Here is a 22,671-nt window from a genome sequence, read left to right on the forward strand (position 1 = left end):
AGATTTGATGACTAAAAATATGATTATATTAATTTCATATGTCTAAATAATATTGTGATTGGTATTAGAATTGTGTATTGAAACATCGAATTAAGAAATAATGAACGATTGTATCTTAATACAAATAGATGCAAAGAGTGAAATACGGGTAAGTGAAATATATGTAAGTTAAAAATGAACAGGATTTAAAGCACCAACGTAGAGAGAGAAAGGATTGAGCCAGAAGACAGGCTGAGATCTCAACTAACAATCAAGGGTGCTGGGATGCCTACCAGAATCCTTTCCCCTTTACAGCAGACAGATAATAATAGAGAACCTGAGAAAATTAGGCCTGTAACACGTAGCCAAACAGCCAGGATGAGGAAGCAGGAAGAAAAACTGCTGTTCTCCAATCACAACATAGAGTTACAGACTAACCAGCATACGTCAGCAGCAGCAAACATAGAAAAGCAACAGCTCCGACCTCGCAACACACCCACAGCTTCTAAACTAGATAAGAGCCTGAAGATGACAGGGTTGTGAGCCTGTCGAAACGTTGCTATAAGAAAAACTTTTAAGGTACTGGTAGGATTTTAGCTAAGGTTTTAAAGGACCTTGCAGAGTGCTCGGTAAGGATTTTTAGAAGATTTTAAGCTAGGATTTTAACCAGAATTTTAAACATTTTAACCAACTTATTTAACATGACGTGGGAAAACACCCGAGATTTTAATTTTTTGCATATACACACACACATATATATGTAAATATGGTTTAAGTTTTCCTGGTTTTTATTATTTTTTAAACTTTCCTGTAAATTTGTAATGTTCAATTATTAGTGAACTGCAGCACTTTGTGAATGGACAACAGAGAAAATTCAACTTTGTAACAAGTTCACATTTTATATTACCATCAAAAGGAATTGTATAAAATTATATACTTTTTGGCAGTGGTTTGCTCTCCAAGCTTGTTTCAATTTAGTTTTTGAACATTTTGTTACCGGACTAGGTAACATCATCAGCAGGATTTTCTTGTCCTATTATCCTTAGCTTACAAACGTCTTGTGTGTCAGTTTAGTCAGTTGGTTATGTGAATGGTTGTTCATTTGGAGCTATATTTAAATTCTGAGAAGCTGATTGGTTCTCTTGTTGATTGGTTGTTTGAATGGTCTGGTTTCTTACGTAGTCATATGTTGGATCTAGATCAATATGTTGTTAATTGCTCCTTTGGTAGAATACCAGGCTTCAATAAATTCACGTGTGTGATGGGTGCTGGCATGGCCAATGATTTTTGTTCCTTCCCAATCGAACTGGCGTTACTACTACTGCTAGTTGATGTTCACAAACCTTTGTTTTCAATTGCCTTCCTGTTTATATAAAATTATATACTTTATCATATTTTAATATTAAAGAAAATATACAAGTTTTCACATATTACTTTTATTACTGGAACTCTAGAACAACAGACAACAGTTTCCAAATAGAGTCATGATCAGTTTTGTCCTCTGTAAGGGTAAACCTACCATTGATATTTCTTTGTACAGTTCTATCTCATTTCTGAGAAATCTGAAAACAAAATAATAGAAGACTTGGTTTAGCTGCCTATGGTACAGTTTTATTTTTCGTTAAGGTAGTGATGGTTTATGTAAATACGTAGAATTTTGACTACACACTTAATAACAATATCATAGAAGGATTTCATATACTCCTCAAAACATCAGACTATGAACAAGTTATAAGCAATTGCAGCTTAAAACCATGAAAATATTGCTTATTTTCTAAAAAAAAAAAATACTTAGTGAATTGTCATAATACTGAATTTTTTCCTTTTGTCCACAAAAAAAAAAAAAAAAATCTCTCCAGAATGCCTATATGCAGTTTTTCCCAGAAAAGGAAATGTGTTATTTCCATGATCAAAATAGGTTTCATGTGAAGTCTCTTAAAGTAGTAAATAGGTATTATATATCTTTAGTTTGGTCATCATCCTCAAGCTTCCTTATTTCATTTTTTAGACAGTTGATAGTTTCACGGCTTGCTTTTAATCTTTCTTTAAGTTCTGCAATCTCAAAGCTGGTCTTCTTCTTAGCAGCTTCCAACTTCTCTCGAGTTTTTACTTCTACACTGGCAACTGGAAGAAAAATATATGTGGTACATTGCTTAATTATTTTTTTCAATATTTCTTTCAATGTTTAGAAAGGCACAGCCTTTGTTATTTTGAGTCAAAAACATTCTGGACCGACCACCATGTGCTACTGTTGCTAGTACAATAGAAACTATATTTTTAACATACAATGCCTTTAAATTGTAGCTGCAATAAAAGTATCATTTTAGATCTCCAAAACAACTGGATTAGTTTATCTTGGATACAAAGTTGGCATAATCTACATAAATCAAAAGTTCTCCAACAATAGATTGGAAGCCCTGAGGGTCTTGCATTTTGCTAGACACATATGGCTTTTACCAAGCTGCTGGCACAAGGGCATTGTAGATTCCAGACCGTCGATGTGTTGTGCTTACACCACCACCTCATACCGTAGCCCAGGAGTGAAATCTAAAATTTCTTACTACCGGTTCTGTGGGCGTGACTTGGTGGGGGGTAATGTGACTGAGTGGGCGTGGCCAATTTTTTTTTTTACTTTTAAAAGCATTTTTTCTACAACTTCTTCGGCTAAGAGGTTGTAAAAAAATGTTTTCAAAAGGCTCTGAGGAGCCAAGCTGAGTTCCCTGATCAGGGAACTCAGCTGGGATCGTCAGAGCATTTAAAAGAAAACAAAGGTTTTTTTCTTTAAATGCCTTTGACGAGCCGCGCAATCATCAGAGCCTTTTTTTTTTTACTTTTAAAAGCACTTTTTCAGCCGAAGTTGTAGAAAAAATGCTTTTAAAAGTAAAAAGAAAAGCCTCTGATGATTGTGCGGTTCAGCTGGGCATGGGGGCGGGGGAGCGGGGATTTTTGCTACCGGTTCTCCGAACCACCTGCCTCCATCGCTACCGGATCGGGCGAGCCGGTCCAAACTGGGAACATTTCACCCCTGCCGTAGCCCAAATGTGCCATCCAAAGTGACCTAGCCAGGATCAAAATTCTCTCCCCTTTCTCTCTTTCAAAGGCAGCTCTTTCTAGATTTCTGAAGGAAAAGGATTCAGTAGTCTTGCAGCTTCTCTGGGAAAGATTGTGATCCTGGTCTCAGCTTAATTACAGTGCAAAATAAATTACTCAGTTTATTGATGCTACAAACAACAGTCACTATTATTACTACACTAGTAGTTAATTATGAACCTCTAAAATAAGCTGTTTAATAGCCTGAAACCCTCTCTATATACAACAGCTGGAGAATGATAAATAAAAAGGGTTTCTAGTTCTCTAAAGAAACACTATACTACTGTAATTGAAACTTGGTTTCTCCTCTGTTTGAGTGAGCCATTTTTTTCTAAATGCTTACTTGAGCAGGAAGAAAAAAGACAAGGGCAGGCAGAAATAAAGGACATTTCACCATCTTCAGAATGGCCTATCAATAAGATGGAGGTCAATTTGAATGTTCATCAAGAGGCAGAATTAAATTGCTGGGGAAGGACCTGATACGAAGAGATTTCAAATCGAAAGCCTCAAATTGGTGGGCATTGTGGTTGGCTATCCTCACATTAATGTTATATAAATAGCTTTCCCATAATTAGCTGAATAGTGCAGGAATCCTCTTTTTAAAAAAGGAACAAAACAAATTAGCCAACTATCGCCTCAGCCTAATGCTATAGATAAGAGACTTATTTGCTTGATCTGCAAGTTATATGAAGGAACCACCATGAAAGTTTAAATAGATCAGGTAGTGATATTATAGAAAAAAACTAAGCAGATTGGTGGGGTATGCCTTTTGGTTAATTTTGTATATCAATATACTTTGAAGAAATAGAAGATAAAAACTATTGATACTTTTGAACTTTGATGTTGGAGAGGATTCCTCGGAATACTACAGATAGCCCCCTGCCCAAAAAACCCCAAACCTATCATCAAACAAACAAACCCAAAGTTCTCATTAAAGCACAAATGACCAGATTCAAATTATCACACTTTGGACATTTTCACAAAGACCTAGTTCTCTGGAGAAGTTTATAATGCTGAGACAAGTAGAAACAGAAGTCAATGACTGGCAGCAAGATAGATAGACATGAGGGACCAGGATGGGGAGAAACCTTATTGATGAAAATCTATCTATGTGAAAATCTATCTAAGAGCAGACACTAACTTGATGGCACATACTTAAATCATCTATCAACAATATTACCACACAAGTTTAATTCCCATAGACAGCAGCTCTCTATAATTTCATATGCAGATTAACACGTTGCTTTCTATAACACAAATAGATGCACACACAGCTTCTACAAAGATGAATGATAAGTAGTAGAGTGCTCACAATTAATTATTGTAGGGGGTCATAACACCACAAAGTTTGAGGAGCATGACCTTAAATAGTGAAATTTTATAAAGACCATATAGGACTAAAATATGATGATTATGCAGAACTGAACTTTCCATACTTTCCATAATTACTTTTCTCTATCTGGACTAAAATATTATAGACTGAGAGAGTTTTTTAAGTAAAATATAATTTTTATGAAAGCCAAAGCTAAAGTGCAGATCTTGTTTAAGTCATACAATAATGATCGGAAAGAGGGTCTTTAAAATCAAGTTTTAGTTTATCTAAAATCAACACATATTACTGAACTCTTGGCATTCAGCACTTACATTCTGTTTCATGCTTATAAGCACCAAGTGTTAATTGACGAGATGTAGTTAGCAGTTGCTGCATCATAGCAGTAGGATCCTGAAAAATCTATTGGAGAAAAGTAATACATTTCTATTATTTGCTAGACTATGTAATGTTTCACAGTAAAATGGGCAATATATATAATCATGTAATTTGGTTACTAGAATATTCCAGTCTAATGGATCTTTCCTCCTGTATATTCAACATGCACCAAAAAATTTGGGGAACCACCCTCCGGAGCAGATTCAGACTATCCGTCTGAAAAGGAAAGGGAAAGAAGAGGAGACTATCATCCAAAAGTTAATGTAACTTTTTGTTATCTTACCATCTCATCATAAAATTCAGAAACAACAGTTTTCTTTCCCAAAATGGCATTTGTATCAGACTGAAACAGCTTCAGCAAATGATACAGAGTCACCTGTGCAATAGAGAAATCTGGTTACTACCCAAATATACAAATCAAACAGTAGAACAGAAATCGAATATTTTACATTTCAGCTTGCCATGATAACTGAAACTGAAAATTTGCTGTATATAGACAAGAATTAATAAATTTAAATGAATTAGTAATTACAGATTGTGATGGAATAGCACTATTTGCTGACAGTTTCTTCAGAAGGCAAACCTTTTAACTTTCATTACTGACATTTATTTTCTGTAGAGACACAGAGAACCATTTTACGATTATGCTGCAAAATATTTGTTTCCTCATAATTTGGCACATAGAATTGTTGCATCATTCGCAGAGACAAAGCAAAAAATGCCCAAAGTAATACATTTAAGTGATTCATACTCTAAATATAAGTAAACCTTCCCAATATTTTCCCAACTGTTATTTTAAACAGGATGCACTCTTGCATGTTGTTCTCAAAATTCCAGCCAAACTCCAGCTAAACTGAATCACATGTCAATCACAAATAATTTACTTATGATTATACCATGAGAAGAATTTTAGTCATTGACTGCTTTAGGAATTGGTGACAGATGTAATCCACTTTCACAGAATGTTTAAAAAGTCATGTTCAAACACATACAGCTATACTCAGTTAAGCTCTCTCTCATGCTAGTGCTTTTTCTCTAAACATGGCTTAACAATTCAGATGGATTTTCTTTAATCTTAGCACAAAATTCACAACTTTAACCTTTCCAACAAATACAAGCAATGTATACATGACCTACCACATTTTACTTAGCTGAAATAGAATGTGTCTTCTTCAAGGTAATCAGATGTATAAAACTGAGCATTGGGAAAACTACTTACCGGTCTTTCATTAGGATCAATAAAAAATATCTTAATGATGATTTCAAATTCACCCCAACCTGTTTCAGTGATCTCATATGGTGGCTTAGTTACCACTAAAAAAAGGAGGAAAATACTAAATATTAGATAATCCAACTTTGAAAAATAATGAAACCATTCTACTTTCATCTAAGACTGTTTAAATCATACCTCTCAGTGGATTACCATAGCTTTCATGTAACTTGAACTGGATTTTCTTTACATAAGCAGACATATCCTAAAATTAAAAAGAGTCAATAAGAATTTACATATATAGTTATGTTTTATACTGTTTCAACGTTCCTTCTAGTCTCTTTGTCACACAGCATTCCATTTATTAATTCCAGTACTTGTTACAGATTTTAAGTTATTTTCCTCATGCAATATTTGTGGGTCCTCCAAATGGTAAGACATTCTGAACAAATCACCAAATACTAGGTATATTTATCAAGACGTGACTTATATTCCATATAAAATCACTTTAGTTTGGGGAGGGAAGTTCTATATATTTTATCTGACTGTGCAGAATAGCAACGTCCTAATTAAACATTTTAAATACTCAAAATTGAAAAAATTGCATTATTGTTGAAAATATTTTTGCTTACCTCATTTCTATAAGGCTTAACATAAACTGTCCACTGATGTGTATGGCCATCTTCTTCTCGTTTCTTGCCAAAATAGCGGGCAACATTACCATAAACAATGGGTTTTACAATAGTTACACCCTTGAAAGAAAAAAGCAAAATCATTTTACATTCTTACTTTGAAGCTTTAACACAGAAAGTAAAAGATTCTTTCTTAGATCAGTTTCTTTCTTCAGAACTCAGTAAGGGGAGCCAGTTTAGTCTAGTCATTAAGGCACAAGACTGGAAAGCAAAAGAGTATGAGTTCTAGTCCTGCCTTAGCCATGAAAGCCAACAGTCAGTTTAGGCCAGTCACTCTCAGCACAACTCACTTCACAGGATTGTTGTTGTGGGAGGAACAGGAGGAAGGCATGTTGGACATGTTTACCACCTTGACTTATTTGTAAAAATAATAAAGATGAGATACAACTAAACAATCCCCTCATGGATTACTGCCTTGTCGTGGTGAAGGGGCTTGCATAGCTCAATGAAACTATGAACTATGCTGTGCAGGGCCACCCAAGACGGACAGGTCATAGCAGAGAGCTCTGACAAAATGTGATCCACTGGAGAAGGAAATGGCAACCCATTCCAGTATCTTTGCCATGAAAATCCCATGGACAGTACCAAAAGGAAAAAAGATAAGATGCTGGAAGATGAGCCCCTTAGATCGGAAGGTGTCCAATATGCTACTGAGGAAGAGCAGAGGGCTAGTACTAGTAGCGCCAGAAAGAGTGATGCAACTGGGCCAAAGCTGAAAGGACGCTCAGCTGTGGATGCATCTGGTGGTGAAAGGAAAGTCCAATGCTGTAAAGATCTATTCTCAATAGGAACCTGGAATGTAAAATCCATGAATCAAGGCAAGCTGGACGTGGTCAAACAAGAGATGACAAGACTGAACATCGACATCTTAGGAATCAGTGAACTAAAATGGACAGGAATGGGTGAATTTAATTCAGATGACCATCAGGTACTGCGGGCAAGAATCCATCAGAAGAAATGGAGTAGCCTTCATAATCAATAAAAGGGTAGGAAAAGCAATACTGGGATACAATCCCAAAAATAACAAAATGATCTCAGTTCGAATTCAAGGCAAACCATTCAATATCACAGTAATCCAAATCTATGCCCCAATCACTGGTGCTGAAGAGGATGAAATTGATCAGTTCTATGAAGCCCTACAGCACCTTATAGAATTAACACCAAAAAATGATGTCCTTATCATCATGGGGGATTGGAATGTTTAACAGGCAAGTTTGGCCTTTGGCCTACAAAATGAAGCAGGGCATAGGCTGATAGAATTTTGTTAAGAGAATACGATGGTCATAGCAAACACTCTTTTCCAACAACACAAGAGACGACTCTACACATGGACATCACCAGATGGTCAACACAGAAATCAGATTGACTATGTGCTCTGCAGCCAAAGATGGAGAACCGGTAGCAGCGGCAGGAGGCTCTGTCCACCCACCCAGACATCATCACGGATACTCTGCGCAGGTGCAGAGGTGGTGTGCGTGCTCACATTTGCGAACCGGTAGTGAAGGTGAATACCACTACTGCTCTATACAGTCAGTAAAAACAAGACCAGGAGCTGACTGTGGCTCAGATCATGAGCTTCTCGTTACAAAATTTAGGCTTAAATTGAAGAAAGTAGGGAAAAGCACTAGGCCACTCAGGTATGAACTAAATCATATCCCTGATTAATATACAGTAGAGGTGACAAATAGATTTAAGGTATTAAATCTATTTATGATAGACAGAGTGCCTGAAGAACTATGGATGGAGGTTTTCAACACTGTACAAGAGGTAGCAACTAAAACCATCCAAAAGAGAAAGAAATGCAAGAAAGCAAAATGGCTGTCTGAGGAAGCTTTGCAAATAGCTGAGGAAAGAAGGGACATGAAAGGCAAGGGAGAAAGATAAAGATAAACCCAATTGAATGCCGAATTCCAGAGAATAGCTAGAAAAGAATGCATTCTTAAATGAACAGTGCAAAGAAATAGAAGAAAACAATAGAATGGACGTTGTCTTACCTGAACGTCCCTTTTCTGGGCGCTGCGTACACTATCCATTAATGGGTTAACTTCTTCAGCCTTTGGCAATAACTGAGTGAGAGCTCAACTTCCCTTTCCTGTTGCCCTGCCACGCCCCTCAATCCCATGATCCCCAGTCTGAACAAAGTTATGGTAGACCACACCGTGATAGGTAAGCAACATAACTTTAATGAAACCAACTGTAACAACAACAACGCTACTGGCAGAAGCCAACTGAGAAGAAAAGGGGAGGGTATGGATAGTGTACGCAGCGCCCAGAAAAGGGACATTCAGGTAAGACAACGTCCATTTTCCTGTGCGCTGCTCCCACTATCCATTAATGGGATATACCCAAGTTTAAACCCCATGGGCGGGAAGTGGAGTGCCTCCAGAGTCCTCCTCTGTCACCACTGTCTGCAATACTCTGCGGCCGAAGGACGCTTCAGCGGAGCTGTAGGCATCTATCTTGTAGTGACGGATGAAGGGTGTCACCGATGACCAGGTCGCTGCTCTGCAAATATCTGCCACAGACGCCTGCGTTGCCCAGGCCGCTGTCGTGGCCGCACTGCGTGTGGAGTGCGGGAGAATCTTTCCGGGAGGAGCTTTAGTGTTCAGCTCGTACGCTAACGCAATACAGGCCTTAATCCATCTGCTCACCGTGGATGCTGAGATCTTCAGTCCCATGGAGGCCGGGTTGAATGACACTAAGAGCGCCTCCGTGTGTCGGAAGGCCGCTGTTCTGTTAATGTAGATGCGCAGGGCACGGCGGACATCGAGGGAATGCCATTGTTTCTCTCTGCTGTTGCTCGGGCAGGGGCAGAAGTCCGGCAGGATGAGTTCCTGGGCGCGGTGGAACCAGGAGTTCACCTTGGGAATGAAGGCCGGATCCATCCGCAAGACCACCGTCGTGTCTCTGAAGATGCAGAGATCCTTTCTGATTGAGAGTGCTGCTAACTCCGAGACTCTTCTGGCTGAGGTGATGGCCAGCAGGAATGTCACCTTGAATGATAAGTGTTTGATGGCAGCTGAGCCCAAGGGCTCAAACGGGGGGCCCATTAAGGCCCGAAGCACCAGCGGGAGGTCCCAGGTCGGGTACCTGTGCACTGTGGGGGGGCGCAAGTTCTTGGCGCCGTGAAGGAACCCCCTGATGCGCGGGTGATGGAACAGCGCTTGGTATGGCGGGCATACGATGACTGTGGACAGAGCCGCTGTCTGGCGCCTTAGGGTCGCTGGCGCCAACCCTTTTTCCAGACCTGACTGCAGGAATTCGAGGATGTTCTGGACCGTTGCTGATGTTGGGTCCTCATGGTGCTGGGAGCACCAGCGGCAGAACGCCCGCCACGAAGCCTCGTAAATGCGAGTCGTCGAGGGCCGCCTGGCAGCTTGGATAGTATTTACTACCCCATCCGATAGCCTATCTCTTTTTAGGATGACCCTCTCAAATGCCAGACGGTCAATTGTAGCCACTGAGGCTCTGGATGACTGACCGCCCCCTGGCAGAGTTCCACCTGGTGGGAGGGGATCTGCCAGGGATGCCCCACGGATAACGCCACGAGGTCGGCGTACCACGGTCGTCGAGGCCAGTTGGGGGCCACTAGCAGTAGGTCGGCCTTCTCGGCCAGCAGTTTTCGGATGAGGCGAGGAAGAAGGGGGATCGGCTGAAAGGCGTAGAGTAGGCCCCTGGGCCACCTGCATCGTAGGGCATCGTGGTCCTCCGCCTGTGCTGATGGGTACCAGGATATGAAGCGGGTCAGCTGGGCGTTTTCCGGGGTCGCGAAGAGGTCCACCTCCGGCATCCCGAAGCGGGCGCTGAGCTCCCAAAATAGGCGTGGGTGTAGTTGCCACTCCGCTGGGTCTATCAGTTCGCGGCTGAGCCAGTCCGCCCTGACGTTGGTTGCTCCCGAGATATGCTCCGCCCTGATCGACAGCAGGTGAGACTCCGCCCAGGCGAATAGGGCCTCGGACTCGAACATCAGCGCACGGGACCTCGTGCCCCCTTCCCTGTTGACGTGTGCTTTTGCCGAGATGTTGTCTGTGCGGATCAGAACATGCTGGCCTTGCACTGCTGTCTGGAATTGACGTAACGCCAGTCTGATTGCTCGGAGTTCCAGGAGGTTGATGCTGCTGAGTCTTTCGCTCCTGGACCACTGGCCTTGGGCTACCAGATGGTGCAGATGGGCGCCCCAGCCCCTCAGACTTGCATCTGTGGTTAGTGTGAGTCTGTCCGGGTCCAGGAATTCGCAGCCCTTGAGGAGCGCAGGTGACTTCCACCACTCGAGGGAGAGGCGGACCTGGGATGGTATGGTTACCCTGCGCTTCAGGTTGGTCTTGCCTGCTCTCTGGAAGGGCAGCAGGAACCATTGGAGGGCCCGCGAGTGTCTGCGTGCCCACGGAACGATACCGAAGCAGAATACCATCTTCCCGAGGAGTGATGCTAGCTGAACCAGGGGGACTCTCCCCCCTTCCGAGACCTGCTGGATTAGGTCTCGAATGCTCAGGATCCTCTCCTGAGAGAGGAACACTTGGCCTTTGGCCGAGTCGATCTCCGCCCCCAGGTGCAGAAGACGAGATGACGGTTGTAGCTGGCTTTTCTCGACGTTGATGGAAAAGCCGTGGTCTTGGAATGCCCGCAGGACTCTTTCCATATCCTTGGTCGCCTGGCTGTGTGACGACGAGAGGATCAGAATGTCGTCGAGGTAACAAAGGATGCTCACTGGAATGGCGTGAAGTGTGGCCGCCACCACCGCTACTAACTTGGTGAAGGTGCGGGGCGCCGACGAGAGTCCGAATGGCATTGCGCGGTACTGGAAGTGCTGGCCTGCGAACTCGAATCTCAGGAAGCGCCGGTGACTGGGATGGATTGGTACATGGAGATAGGCCTCCCGCAGGTCGACTGACTGGAGCAGATCCCCTCTCCTTACGCCCGCTAGTATCGACTTGAGGGAGTGCATTTTGAATCTGCGATACTTTACCGACCGGTTTAGTCGTTTGAGATTCAGAATGGCTCTCCAGCCTCCCGAGCTTTTGGGTACCAGGAAGAGGGTCGAGTAGAAACCGGAGCCCTGTTGATTGTGAGGCACCGGTTCTATAGCTCTTATCTCCAGCAGGTGTGCGATCTCTTGTGTCAGAAGGTCTCTGAGTTCCCTGGACTGTGGGACTGGGCAACGTACAAAGCGACTGGGTGTAGGGCCGGAGAATTCGATGGAGAGCCCTGATGAGATTGTGCGCAGAATCCACGAGTCCTCCGTTGATCGGGCCCATTGCTGGTGGAAGAGCTGAAGTCTCCCGCCGATGGGCCCCACAGCCCGGGCGTCACTTCCCCCTCCTGGCAGTCTTGAAGCCGGCCCCGCGAAAGGGTCGCTTAGCTTGCTGGGATCGGCTGCGGTCTCGGAACTGAGATCTGTCTTGGTGTCTGCTGGCGCTCTGGAAGTGGGAGCGCTGTGGTGGGGGCCCTCTTGGCCCTGCGTTGGGCCGAAAGGGCTGCTGGTAAGAGTAAGGTGTGTATCTGCGGTCCTGCCGCCGGTAGGCTGATGGGAGCACCTTCCTCTTGTCTTTATCTTCAATCAAGACTGGTTCCAAAGCCGCCCCGAACAAGTCTGGAGCCTTGTACTGGGCTGCAGCCAGCTTCCATTTGGCTTTAAGGTCTGCCTTCCAGGGGCGAAGCCAGAACAGCCTTCTTGCTGTAACGTTCGATGCCAGAGATCTGGAAGCGAATTTGGCGGAGTTCAGGGATGCATCCGCGGCATATTCGGTGGCTGCTACGATCTTGTTCAGGTCCTGGTGCAGCCTAGTGTCTTCCGGGGGCAGCTTTTCCTGTAATTGGCGTAGCCAGATGAGGGTGGCTCTGTTGAAAAAGGAGGTCGCCGTTGCCGTCCTGATTGCCCAAGCCGCTGCTTGATGAGATTTACGGAGGGCCCACTCTGTCCTCTTGTCCTCAGCTTTGAGCCCGTCTACAGCATCCGTGGACACCATTGATGAGGATGACAGGGAGGCTACCGGCTGGTCCACTGATGGCAGAGTTAAAAGGTCCTCCAGCTCCTGGGCCGAGCAGTAGAGCTTCTTGTCGAGGCTGCTCGGGGTTGTTAGCGAGGCTGGTTGCCCCCAGGGGTTCTGGATCACGTCCGAAAAGAGCTGGGGGCAGGGAATACAGTCCTTTTCCTGCTTGGCGGACTTGAAGAGTGCGTCGTGGGGTCCCGCCGCTGAGGTATTAGGCACGGAGATGTCCCCAGGCACGCCCAGATTGGTTGTGAGGCGCGCCTAGTGAAGGAGGGATTTGAATAAAGCTGGGCGAAACAGGCCTGTGAAAGCCGGGGAGTCTGGCATCAGGCCCTCGTCCTCTGACAACTCAAGTGTCTCTGGGCCCTCCTCAGCTTGGTCTGAATCCTCAGACGAGGATGACCGGGCCTGCGCCTGTTGATGCTGGGCCCGTTGGTGCTGGGGCGCCCCCTGTGCTGGCAGTTGGCGAGGGGGGCCCCCTGCGGCCTGTTGCCAGCCTGCAGCCAAGAAGGAGGACATTGCTGAGAGCATGGCCTGAAAGTCTAGCTGGCTGGCTGGTAAGGGTCCTTCTGGGGCACGCAGGCCAGCTGCTGTTGGTGTGAATGTTGCCTCGGCCCCGCGGTGGCGCCAGTGAGATGGGTCCGATAAAGGCATATCCGGCAATGAGCGGGATGCTCCTCTGGGCCGAGGAAAATCCTGGTTGAGGTCGGCTGTGTTCGGGGTTGCCGGTGTTAGGGCCAGTTCCGCCAGGCTCGTGATGCCAGGGCCCGCCTCCGCACCTGCCTGGGGCGAGGGGCTAGGAGACTCGGGCCCTTGGATGGGTGTTGCCGCTCTCTCCTTCTGTGCTTTGGCACAGAGGCGCTCTAAAGTCTTATGGCGTCTTGCAGCATCCTTATCCTGGATCTGGGGCGGCTTTTCCCCACGGTCCTTATGATGAGAGGACCGCTTCTTGGAATGCTTTTTGGATCTGGACCCCTTGTGAGGAGGGCTTGCTTCGAGCTCCGGGTCCGATGAGAAAGGTGAGTCTGACAAGCCCATGGTTGCCATGTGCTCCTCTTTGCAAGGTTCCTTGCCTGTGCCTTAACAGAGGCCTCTGTGCCCCCCCCCGCAGAAATGGGGCTTGCAGCAAATAAGCCACTGAGGTGATGTGGGCCTCTAGGAACCAATGAGGGCGGAGCTAGCCCTATTTGAATGTGGCCAAGATGGCGGCCCGGGAATCCACCGGTGAGGCTGGAGCACGTGGTTATGGAGCATGAGGGCTGGAGAAGCTGCGGTCTCACAGCGGCGGCCCGAAGGTCCTACCGCCTGCCGCGCTCAGCCCGATGCAGCCCCAAGGGCTCTGGCAACGGAGAGGAGGAGGGGGGGCTGCTTGCTTCACCGCGCTGCTCTCCTCTGATCCACGTGCGTTGCGCCGGGCTTAGGTGGCTGCGGACTCACAGCGGCGGCCCGAAGGTCCTACCGCCTGCCGCGCTTGCCCCGAAATGGCTCCTGATAGCGAGGGGGAGGAGGGAGGGATAGCTTGCCTCACCGCTCTCCGCTCTCTCTCCCTCGTGGATCCGACGCGCGGCTGCTCCTATCGCCACTAGCGGTGCTGCCGAGGCTCGCTCTCCCCTTCCTCGCTGTTAAATGGGAGGCCGGTCTCTCTCTCTCTCCATGAGAGTTGTAGCCGGCGTGAATTGGGAGCCTCCGGCGGGCATGATGCGTGGGCGGCCGAAGCGATCACCGCCGCCCAGCTGATGAGCCGATCTTCGCTTCGGCTTGAAGCAGGGAACCGAAAGAAAATAACTACTCAAAAATAAATTAAAAAAAACCTAGGAAAGGGAAAAAAAGGGCTTGGAAGCCTGAGCTCAAAAAATACACTTCAGTCTTTGCCAATAACTGAGTGAAGACTGGGGATCATGGGATTGAGGGGCGTGGCAGGGCAACAGGAAAGGGAAGTTGAGCTCTCACTCAGTTATTGCCAAAGGCTGAAGAAGTTAACCCATTAATGGATAGTGGGAGCAGCGCACAGGAAAATAGGGAGGACCAGAGATCTCTTCAAGAAAATTGGAGCTTTGAAGGGAATGTTTCATGCAAAGATGGGCATGATAAAGGACCAAAATGGCAGGGACCTAACAGAGGCAGAAGAGATTAAGAAGAGGTGGTAAAATTACACAGAAGAACTATACAAGGATGTCCCTGATAACCATGATGGGGTGGTCACTGATCTCGAGTCAGACATCCTAGAACGTGAAGTCAAATGGGCCTTAGGAAATCTGAGCAACAACAAAGCTAGTGGAGGTGACAATATTTCAGCTGAGCTATTCAAAATCTTAAAAGACGAAGCAGAAAAAGTGCTACATTCAATTTGCCAGCAAATTTGGAAAACTCAACAGTGGCCACAGGATTGGAAAAGGTCAATTTGCATTCCATAAACTATCGCACCATTGCATTCACAGGTTGCACTCACAGGCACAACACAGGTTATGTAGACAGTAAACACAGGGTCAATCAAAATGGACTCAAATGTCTATACACCAATGCACAGAGTATGAGGAATAAACAGGGTGAATTAGAAATTTAAGTAAATGAGGGCAGATGTGATATTGTTGCCATTATGGAAACTTGGTGGGATGAAACCCACAAATGGAACATGCAGCTAGAGGGATATAATTATTTAAAAGAAATAGACCAAATAAAAGAGGAGGTAGAGTTGCACTATATATATATAAGAAATAACTACATCCCTACAGAAATAGAGCACAACAATGATGAAAATTATTTTGAATGCATTTGGGTCAATATTAAAGGGGGGGGGGAATGACATTGTCATAGGTCTATACTATAGGCCACCCAACCAAACAGAGGAAGTAGATGAACTTTTTGCTAGTCACTTAACTAAGGTATGTAGGAAGCACATCACAATAGTAATGTGGGAATTTAACTACCCTGACATCAACTGGGAGACAAACTCTGCACCAAGTGGAAAATCCAACAGATTCCTAACAAACTTAGCAGACAATTTTGTTTCCCAAAACATACAGAAGGGAACAAGGCGATCAGCCATATTGGATTTAATTCTCACTAACAGAGATGAAATGATAGAAGGTGTTGAAGCTACAGGAACCTTGGGACAAGTGATCATGCAATATTGGAATTCAACATTATGCAAACACAAGTAGTAGAACAAAGTCAAATTAGAGTCTTGGACTTTAAGAGAGCTAATTTCAATAAACTTAGAGAGAGCTTGGAAAGGATACCATGGATGAGAATCCTCAAGGGGAAAACAACTCAAGAAGCTTGGGAAATTTTGAAAAGTGAGATTATAAAAGCCCAGTCTAGCACAATACCAATGAAGAAGAAAAATAATAGCTCTCAAAAGAAACCAGCATGGCTGCATAAAGAACTCTCTGACAAATTGAAAGACAAAAACGACAAGTATAAAAAGTGCAAAAGAGGGGCAAATAACTAAGGCAGAATATCAGCAAATAGCCCAAGCCTGTAAAGATGAAGTGAGGAAAGCTAAGGCTCACAATGAACAAAGTAAAAAATAACAAAAAAGCTTCTTCCAACATGTTAAAAACAAGAAAAAAGTCAAGGAAACAAATGGTCCATTGCTGGGAGAAAGTGGCAAGAAGGCGATAAGCAATAGGGAGAAAGCAGAACTACTTAACTCGTTTTTTGCATCTGTCTTTACACAAAGGGAAAAAACAGTCCAACCTATCAAAAACAGCACCACAAAAAAGAGATTAGGAACACAAGTTAAAATAGGGAAGAAAAGTGAGCACCTGTCTACCCTAGACAGGTTCAAATCACCAAGACGGGATGGATTACACCCCAAGGTTCTGAAGGAACTGGCAGATGAGATCTCAGAACCACTGAACTATATTTTTCAAAGATCCTGGAGCACGGGGGAACTGCCAGAGGACTGGAAAAGAGCTGATATAGTTCCCATCTTCAAAAAGGGGGAAAAAAAGAAATCCAGGAAACTGCAGACCTATCAGCCTGACGTCAATACCAGGGAAGATTCTGGAAAAGATAATCAAGCAACGAATCAGCAAACACCTAGAAGCAAACAAAGTAATAACCAAAAGCCAACATCGGTTTGTCAAAAACAGATCATGCCAGACTAATCTTATAGCATTCTTTGACAAAGGGACAAAATGCGGGTTAGACAGCATCATCACCAGATGGATTCGTAATCACACTCAACGTGTAGTCCTCAATGGAACTGCATCTACATGGAGGGAAGTATGCAGTGGAGTACCACAAGGCTCTGTTTTAGGCCCAGTACTATTCAACATCTTCATCAATGACTTGGATGAGGGGATACATGGCGAACTCATCAAATTTGCAGATGACACCAAACTGGCAGGAATAACCAACACTCCAGAAGATAAGCTCAAGATACAGAAGGATCTTGACAGACTTGAACATTGGGCGCTATCTAACAAAATGAAATTCAATGGTGAAAAAAGTAAGGTTCTACATTTAGGCAAGAAAAACAAACAGTATATGTGGTACTTTGTACAATAGTAGTAACTGTGAGAAGGATCTTGGATAACCTAGTGGATAACCATTTAGATATGAGCCAGCAGTGTGCAGCAGCTGCCAAAATAGCCAACACAGTTCTGGGCTGCATAAACAGACGGATAGAATCAAGGTCACGTGAAGTGTTAATACCACTGCTTTGGTAAGGTCACAATTGGAATACTGCATTCAGTTTTGGTCACCATGATATGTAAAAAAGATGTTGAGACTTTAGAAAGAGTGCAGAGAAGAGCAACAAAGATGATTAGGGGACTGGAGGCTAAAACATATGAAGAACGGTTGCAGGAACTGGGTATGTCTAGTTTAAAATAAAGAAGGACTAGAGGAGACATGATACCAGTGTTCCAATATCTCAGGAGTTACCACAAAGAAGAAGAAGTCAAACTATTCTCCAAAGCACCAGAGGGTAGAACAAGAAGCAATGGGTGGAAACTAATCAAGGAGAGAAGCAACTTAGAACTAAGGAGAAATTTCCTGACAGTTAGAACAATTAATCAGTGGAACAACTTGCCTGCAGAAGTGTGAATGCTCCAACACTGGAAATTTTTAAGATGATATTGGATAACCATTTATCTGAAGTGGTGTAGGGTTTCCTGCCTAAGCAGGGAGCTGGACTAGAAGACCTCCAAGGTCCCTTCCAATTCTGTTATTCTATTCTGTTCTGTTCTGTTCTGTTCTATTCTAATTTCACATGCTAGTAAAGTTATGCTTAAAATCCTACAAGCTAGGCTCCAGCAATATGTGGATCGAGAACTACCAGAAGTACAGACAGGATTTCAAAGAGACAGAGGAACTAGAGATCAAATTGCCAACATATGCTGGATCATGGAGAAAGCTAGGGAGTTCCAGAAAAACATCTACTTCTGCTTCAGTGACTATGCTAAAGCCTTTGATTGTGTGGATCACAACAAATTGTGGCAAGTTCTTGAAGAGATGGGAGTACCAGACCATCTGATTCATCTCTTGAAAAACCTATATGCGGGTCAAGAAGCAACAGTGAGAACTGGACACGGAACCACTGATTGATTCAAAATTGGAAAAGGAGTCCAGCAAGGCTGTATACTGTTGCCCTGCCTATTTAACTTATATGTAGAGCACATCATGAGAAAGATGGGGCTAGATGAGTCAAAAGTTGGAATTAAGATTTCTGGGAGAAATATCAACAACCTCAGATATGCAGATGATACCACTCTAATGGCAGAAAGTGAAGAGGAACTAAAGAGCCTCTTGATGCGGGTGAAAGAGGAGAGTGCAAAAGTTGGCTTGAAACTCAACATTAAGAAAACTGAGATCATGGCATCCAGCCCTCTCAATTCCTGGCAAACAGATGGGGAAGAATGGAGGTAGTGACAGATTTTATTTTCCTGGGCTCCAAGATCACCGCAGATGGGGACTGCAGCCAAGAAATTAAAAGATGCTTGCTCCTGGGGAGGAAAGCTATGGCAAATCTAGACAGCATAATAAAAACAGAGATATCACCCTGCCAACAAAAGTGCATATAGTCAAGGCTATGGTTTTCCCAGTTGCAATGTATGGCTGTGAAAGTTGGACCATAAGAAAGGCTAAGAGCCAAAAAATTGAGGCCTTTGAACTATGGTGCTGGAGAAGACTCCTGTGAGTCCCTTGGATTGCAAGGCGATCAATCCGGTCAGCCCTAGAGGAGATCAACCCTGACTGCTCTTTAGAAGACCAGATCCTGAAGATGAAACTCAAACATACTGGCCACCTAATGAGAAGGAAGGACTCACTGGAGAAGAGCCTAATGCTGGGAACGATTGAGGGCAAAAGAAGGGGACGGCAGAGAACGAGGTGGCTGGATGGAGTCACTGAAGCAATCGGCGTGAGCTTAAATGGACTCTGGGGGATGGTAGAAGACAGGAAGGCCTAGGGGAGTGTTGTCCATGGAGTCGCGATGGGTCGGACACGACTTTCCAAATAACAACAACTAAAAAGTAAAAACATATGAGAATTTCAACCTGTAGATAATGTAATTTACAAGTCACACTGTATTTTTAATTACAAAAACTTTAGAAATTATTTATTTTTTTCCTACCACACACACTCCTGGACTGACCGGCCATATTGCCACCCATTCCTTTCTCACCTCTCATCTGAATCACTACAATGTGCACAAGATGGTTCTGTCCTTGAAGACCACTCAGAAATTACAGTTAATCCAGAATGGTGCCATGAGTAATTAGAGGACCACTCCTAATATCCATGTGACATTGCTGCTTTTCTAGCTGATTGCCAGAAAGTTTCCAGCAGCAATTTAAGGTGCTGGTTTTGTCCTACTAAGCCTTTCATGTCAAAGTGCACAGAGATTTTGAAACTGCCTGTCTTTAATTAATACTGCCCAACTGATAGGATCTGAAAGGGTAAACACAGCTTTAGATTTTGTCACTCAAAGTGCCATTTGGTGGATAATATACATAATCTGTTACTATATCTGACCTTTGGAACCAAATTCTCCCTGAAAACTGGATTGCCCCAATTCTGCCTGTTTTGAAAGGCTTTAAAAACTTGGTTCTTTCCACAGACATTGGGTAAACAAGATTTGTGCCAATTTTGACTCATTTTTGTTTTGAAATGACTGAAGTTGCGTCCAGCACAATATGTTTTAATATACTTTAATTCTGAAGGGCTATTATGTTATGTTTACACAATATTGGAATATGGTGATTGAGAGGCTACATAAATAGATTTGATAAATAAAATTGAAGAAATTCAATGTTGTTTATGTAAATGCTGGATCTAACCTCAAGTCATACTTAGATCCACTAAAATAAATGAAATCAGGACGGTTATGAGATATCAGCACCACTAATTTTGATGGAACTATACTAAGTAATATATTTGCTATGAGCATTTAATTCACTTTAATATTCAGCTCTATACAACTTTCAATTTTTTTAAAAAAAATTGATTTATATGCCGCCCTTCTCCGGAGACTCAGGGCGGCTTACAATGCCTTAAGCAATAGCCTTCATACTTTTGTATATTTATACAAAGTCAGCTTATTGCCCCCACAAACTGGGTCCTCATTTTACCTACCTTAGAAAGGATGGAAGGCTGAGACAACCTTGAGCCTGGTGAGATTCGAACTTACAGTAATTGCAGACAGCTGGTGTTAATCACAATGCTTTTTAGTCTGCTGAGCCACCAGGCCCATTTGCTTACCAACATTGGAAAACAGTATCAATTTTATTATGTCTCATTGTGTCTCTTTAGTAATGCCTGATTGGGAAATGATTGATATCCTATATGGAACTTTACAGGTAGTCCTCTAAACAGTTTGTTTAGTGACCAAAGTTACAATGGCACTGAAAAAAGTAACTTATGACCATTTTTCACAGTTATGACCTTTGCAGCAACCCTATGATCATATGATCAAAATCCATATTTATGACGGTTGCAGTGTCCCAAGGTCATGTGATCACCTTTTGTGACCTTCTGACAAGCAAAGTCAACAGGGAAACCAGATTCACTTAACAACTAGGTTACTAACTAATCAACTACAGTGATTCATTTAACAACTGTGACAAGAAAGGTTGTAAAACAGGGCAAAGCTCACTTAACAAATGTCTCACTTAACAAAATAAATTTTGGGCTCAATTGTGGTCATACTTTGAGGACTATCTATACTGAATTTCCTGAAGGCAGAAAGTTAGAATGTAAATATAAAAGTAGTGTTGAAAAGTTTAAACCTAAGAAACTAGAATACATGCTTGTGTAACCCAATTGAAATTTATCAGCACTTACTCCCAATATTTATAATTATATAAGGTTACAAACTTACTTGATATAAATCTTCTGAATTATAAAAATTGGAGACCAACTATTTAAAAAAATTATGCAGGTTGTCCTCAACTTACAACAGTTCATTTAGTGACCATTTGAAGTTACAACGGCACTGAAAAAGTGACTTGTGACCATTTTTCACACTTATGACCACTGCAGCATCCCTATGGTCACCTGAACCAAATGCAGATGCTTGGCAAGCAACTCATATTTATGACAGCTGTAATGTCCCCGGGTCATGTGATCCCCTTTTGTGACCTTCTGACAAGCAAAGTCAATGGGGAAGCCAGATTCACTTCACAACCCTGGTACTAATTGTGGTCAAAAGTCGAGGTCAACCTGTACATAAATCTGGAGACCAGCATCATTTTGAAAAATACTTTATAAATTATTTGAATGTCATTTGTTTGTATTACAGCAAACTACACCTTCACCATACAAAACCAGGAAATATTTAATAGAGAATTGCTTTTAACCACAAGTAGGTGTATATGGGTTTTTAACACTAGCAACTACTTAAAAATTTGCAGTAGCTTCAGCATCCCCTTTCTTACACCTACCGTATTAACTCTTAAGAAGTCATAATCTAATGAAGGATACACATAAAATCTGAAGTAATGAAATATATAACCATATAAGCGATTGGTTAATCGATGGAGAGCAAGGAAGAGATTAAATTTAGGGAGAGTTAAATTTATACTTAAAACTAGGAAAGGTAAGTGAAGCACAAACAGCTTTCCAAGGAAAGAATTACAGTGACTTAATCTTCGGAAACTTGTATGAAAATGAATTCGTCAAGTCTCTTAAGCTCCAGAAGACCCTTCGGTGTTAGTTACAGCAGCAACAACCAAGACGGTTCCCTCCTTCGAAACCATTTACTCCGCAAGCCTCTTAAATCACTCGGTACACTTGAAGCTGTGCAACGAACCGCCCCAGGGGACCAAACGCATGTCAAACCCTGCGATCGCCTTGGGATCCAACACTGCCCTCAGGAGGAAGAGAAGCCGTTTGCAAATGGACCAAAAGCCCCCTCCCAGCGGCCCTCGCACCTTCACTCTCCCACCAGAGTCAGGCCCGAACTCAGCCATTCTTTTGAACATATTGCACCGGAAGGGAAGGCTCCTCGCGCCGCTCTAGCGCAGCCAGGGCAAGGCCGGCCTCATCTGCCCGCCCATCGGCCGCGAGACTAGGGAAACTCTCCCTTCTCTCCGCAACCCGGCGTCCCCGCTCTGAGAGAAGTCCGCGACCCTCATACAATAGCTTCCGGGTGAGAACAACGTAAACGCACATCTTGCGGCCGCCTTCCCATTCCCTGCAGAAAGCAGCGGTTTGGTTAGGTCACGTGATCTCCCGCCGCTTTAGTTTGGCGAACCGGAGATAAACGTGAAAGGCTAGAAAAAGAAAACAAAAACTCCATTCTTGGTGTGTGGCGGTCTTGCTGGTTGTAGTCAAGTGCTACATTTTGGAACCCCAATGTAAGATTATAAATTCAATTCTGAGTTACTGGCAGCTGTTGAGATGCTCCTCGGAAGTTTCTGTAATCCATGTTAGCATCCTATGAGAAACGCCTATTTGAATTCCGTGTTTCATAATACGTCTATATACCAAGCTTTCTCAAAGTTATCTACACTTACACTAAAGCACTTGCAATACTGTTGTTGTAACCTAATA

At 43.5% G+C, this 22,671-nt stretch overlaps 1 protein-coding gene across 1 annotated transcript; it reads right to left on the bottom strand.

The window, feature by feature from the left end:
• Positions 1 to 1,399: 1,399 nt before the first annotated feature.
• YEATS4 (YEATS domain containing 4) lies at positions 1,400 to 22,331 on the bottom strand. The gene is made up of 7 exons (XM_034403680.3): positions 22,050 to 22,331; positions 6,620 to 6,739; positions 6,186 to 6,252; positions 5,997 to 6,091; positions 5,061 to 5,153; positions 4,714 to 4,801; positions 1,400 to 2,103 (listed from the first exon to the last, which is right to left on the bottom strand). The coding sequence occupies exons 1-7, from the start codon at positions 22,098 to 22,100 to the stop codon at positions 1,934 to 1,936; spliced, it is 684 nt and encodes a 227-aa protein (XP_034259571.1). The 5' UTR covers positions 22,101 to 22,331; the 3' UTR covers positions 1,400 to 1,933.
• Between the last annotated feature and the right edge of the window lie 340 nt (positions 22,332 to 22,671).

This window comes from Pantherophis guttatus, chromosome 7 (assembly GCF_059756535.1).
Source record: "Pantherophis guttatus breed Tessera chromosome 7, ASM5975653v1, whole genome shotgun sequence".
Lineage (NCBI taxonomy): Eukaryota > Metazoa > Chordata > Lepidosauria > Squamata > Colubridae > Pantherophis > Pantherophis guttatus.

Coding starts and splice junctions, on each gene's coding strand:
- YEATS4 (XM_034403680.3), bottom strand. CDS start 22,100: ATGTTCAAAAGAATGGCTGAGTTCGGGCCTGACTCTGGTGGGAGAGTG. Junction 6,740..22,049: donor ACTCTGGTGGGAGAGTGAAG/GTGCGAGGGCCG, acceptor TTTTCTTTCAAG/GGTGTAACTATTGTAAAACC. Junction 6,253..6,619: donor TTAAGCCTTATAGAAATGAG/GTAAGCAAAAAT, acceptor TTTTAATTTTAG/GATATGTCTGCTTATGTAAA.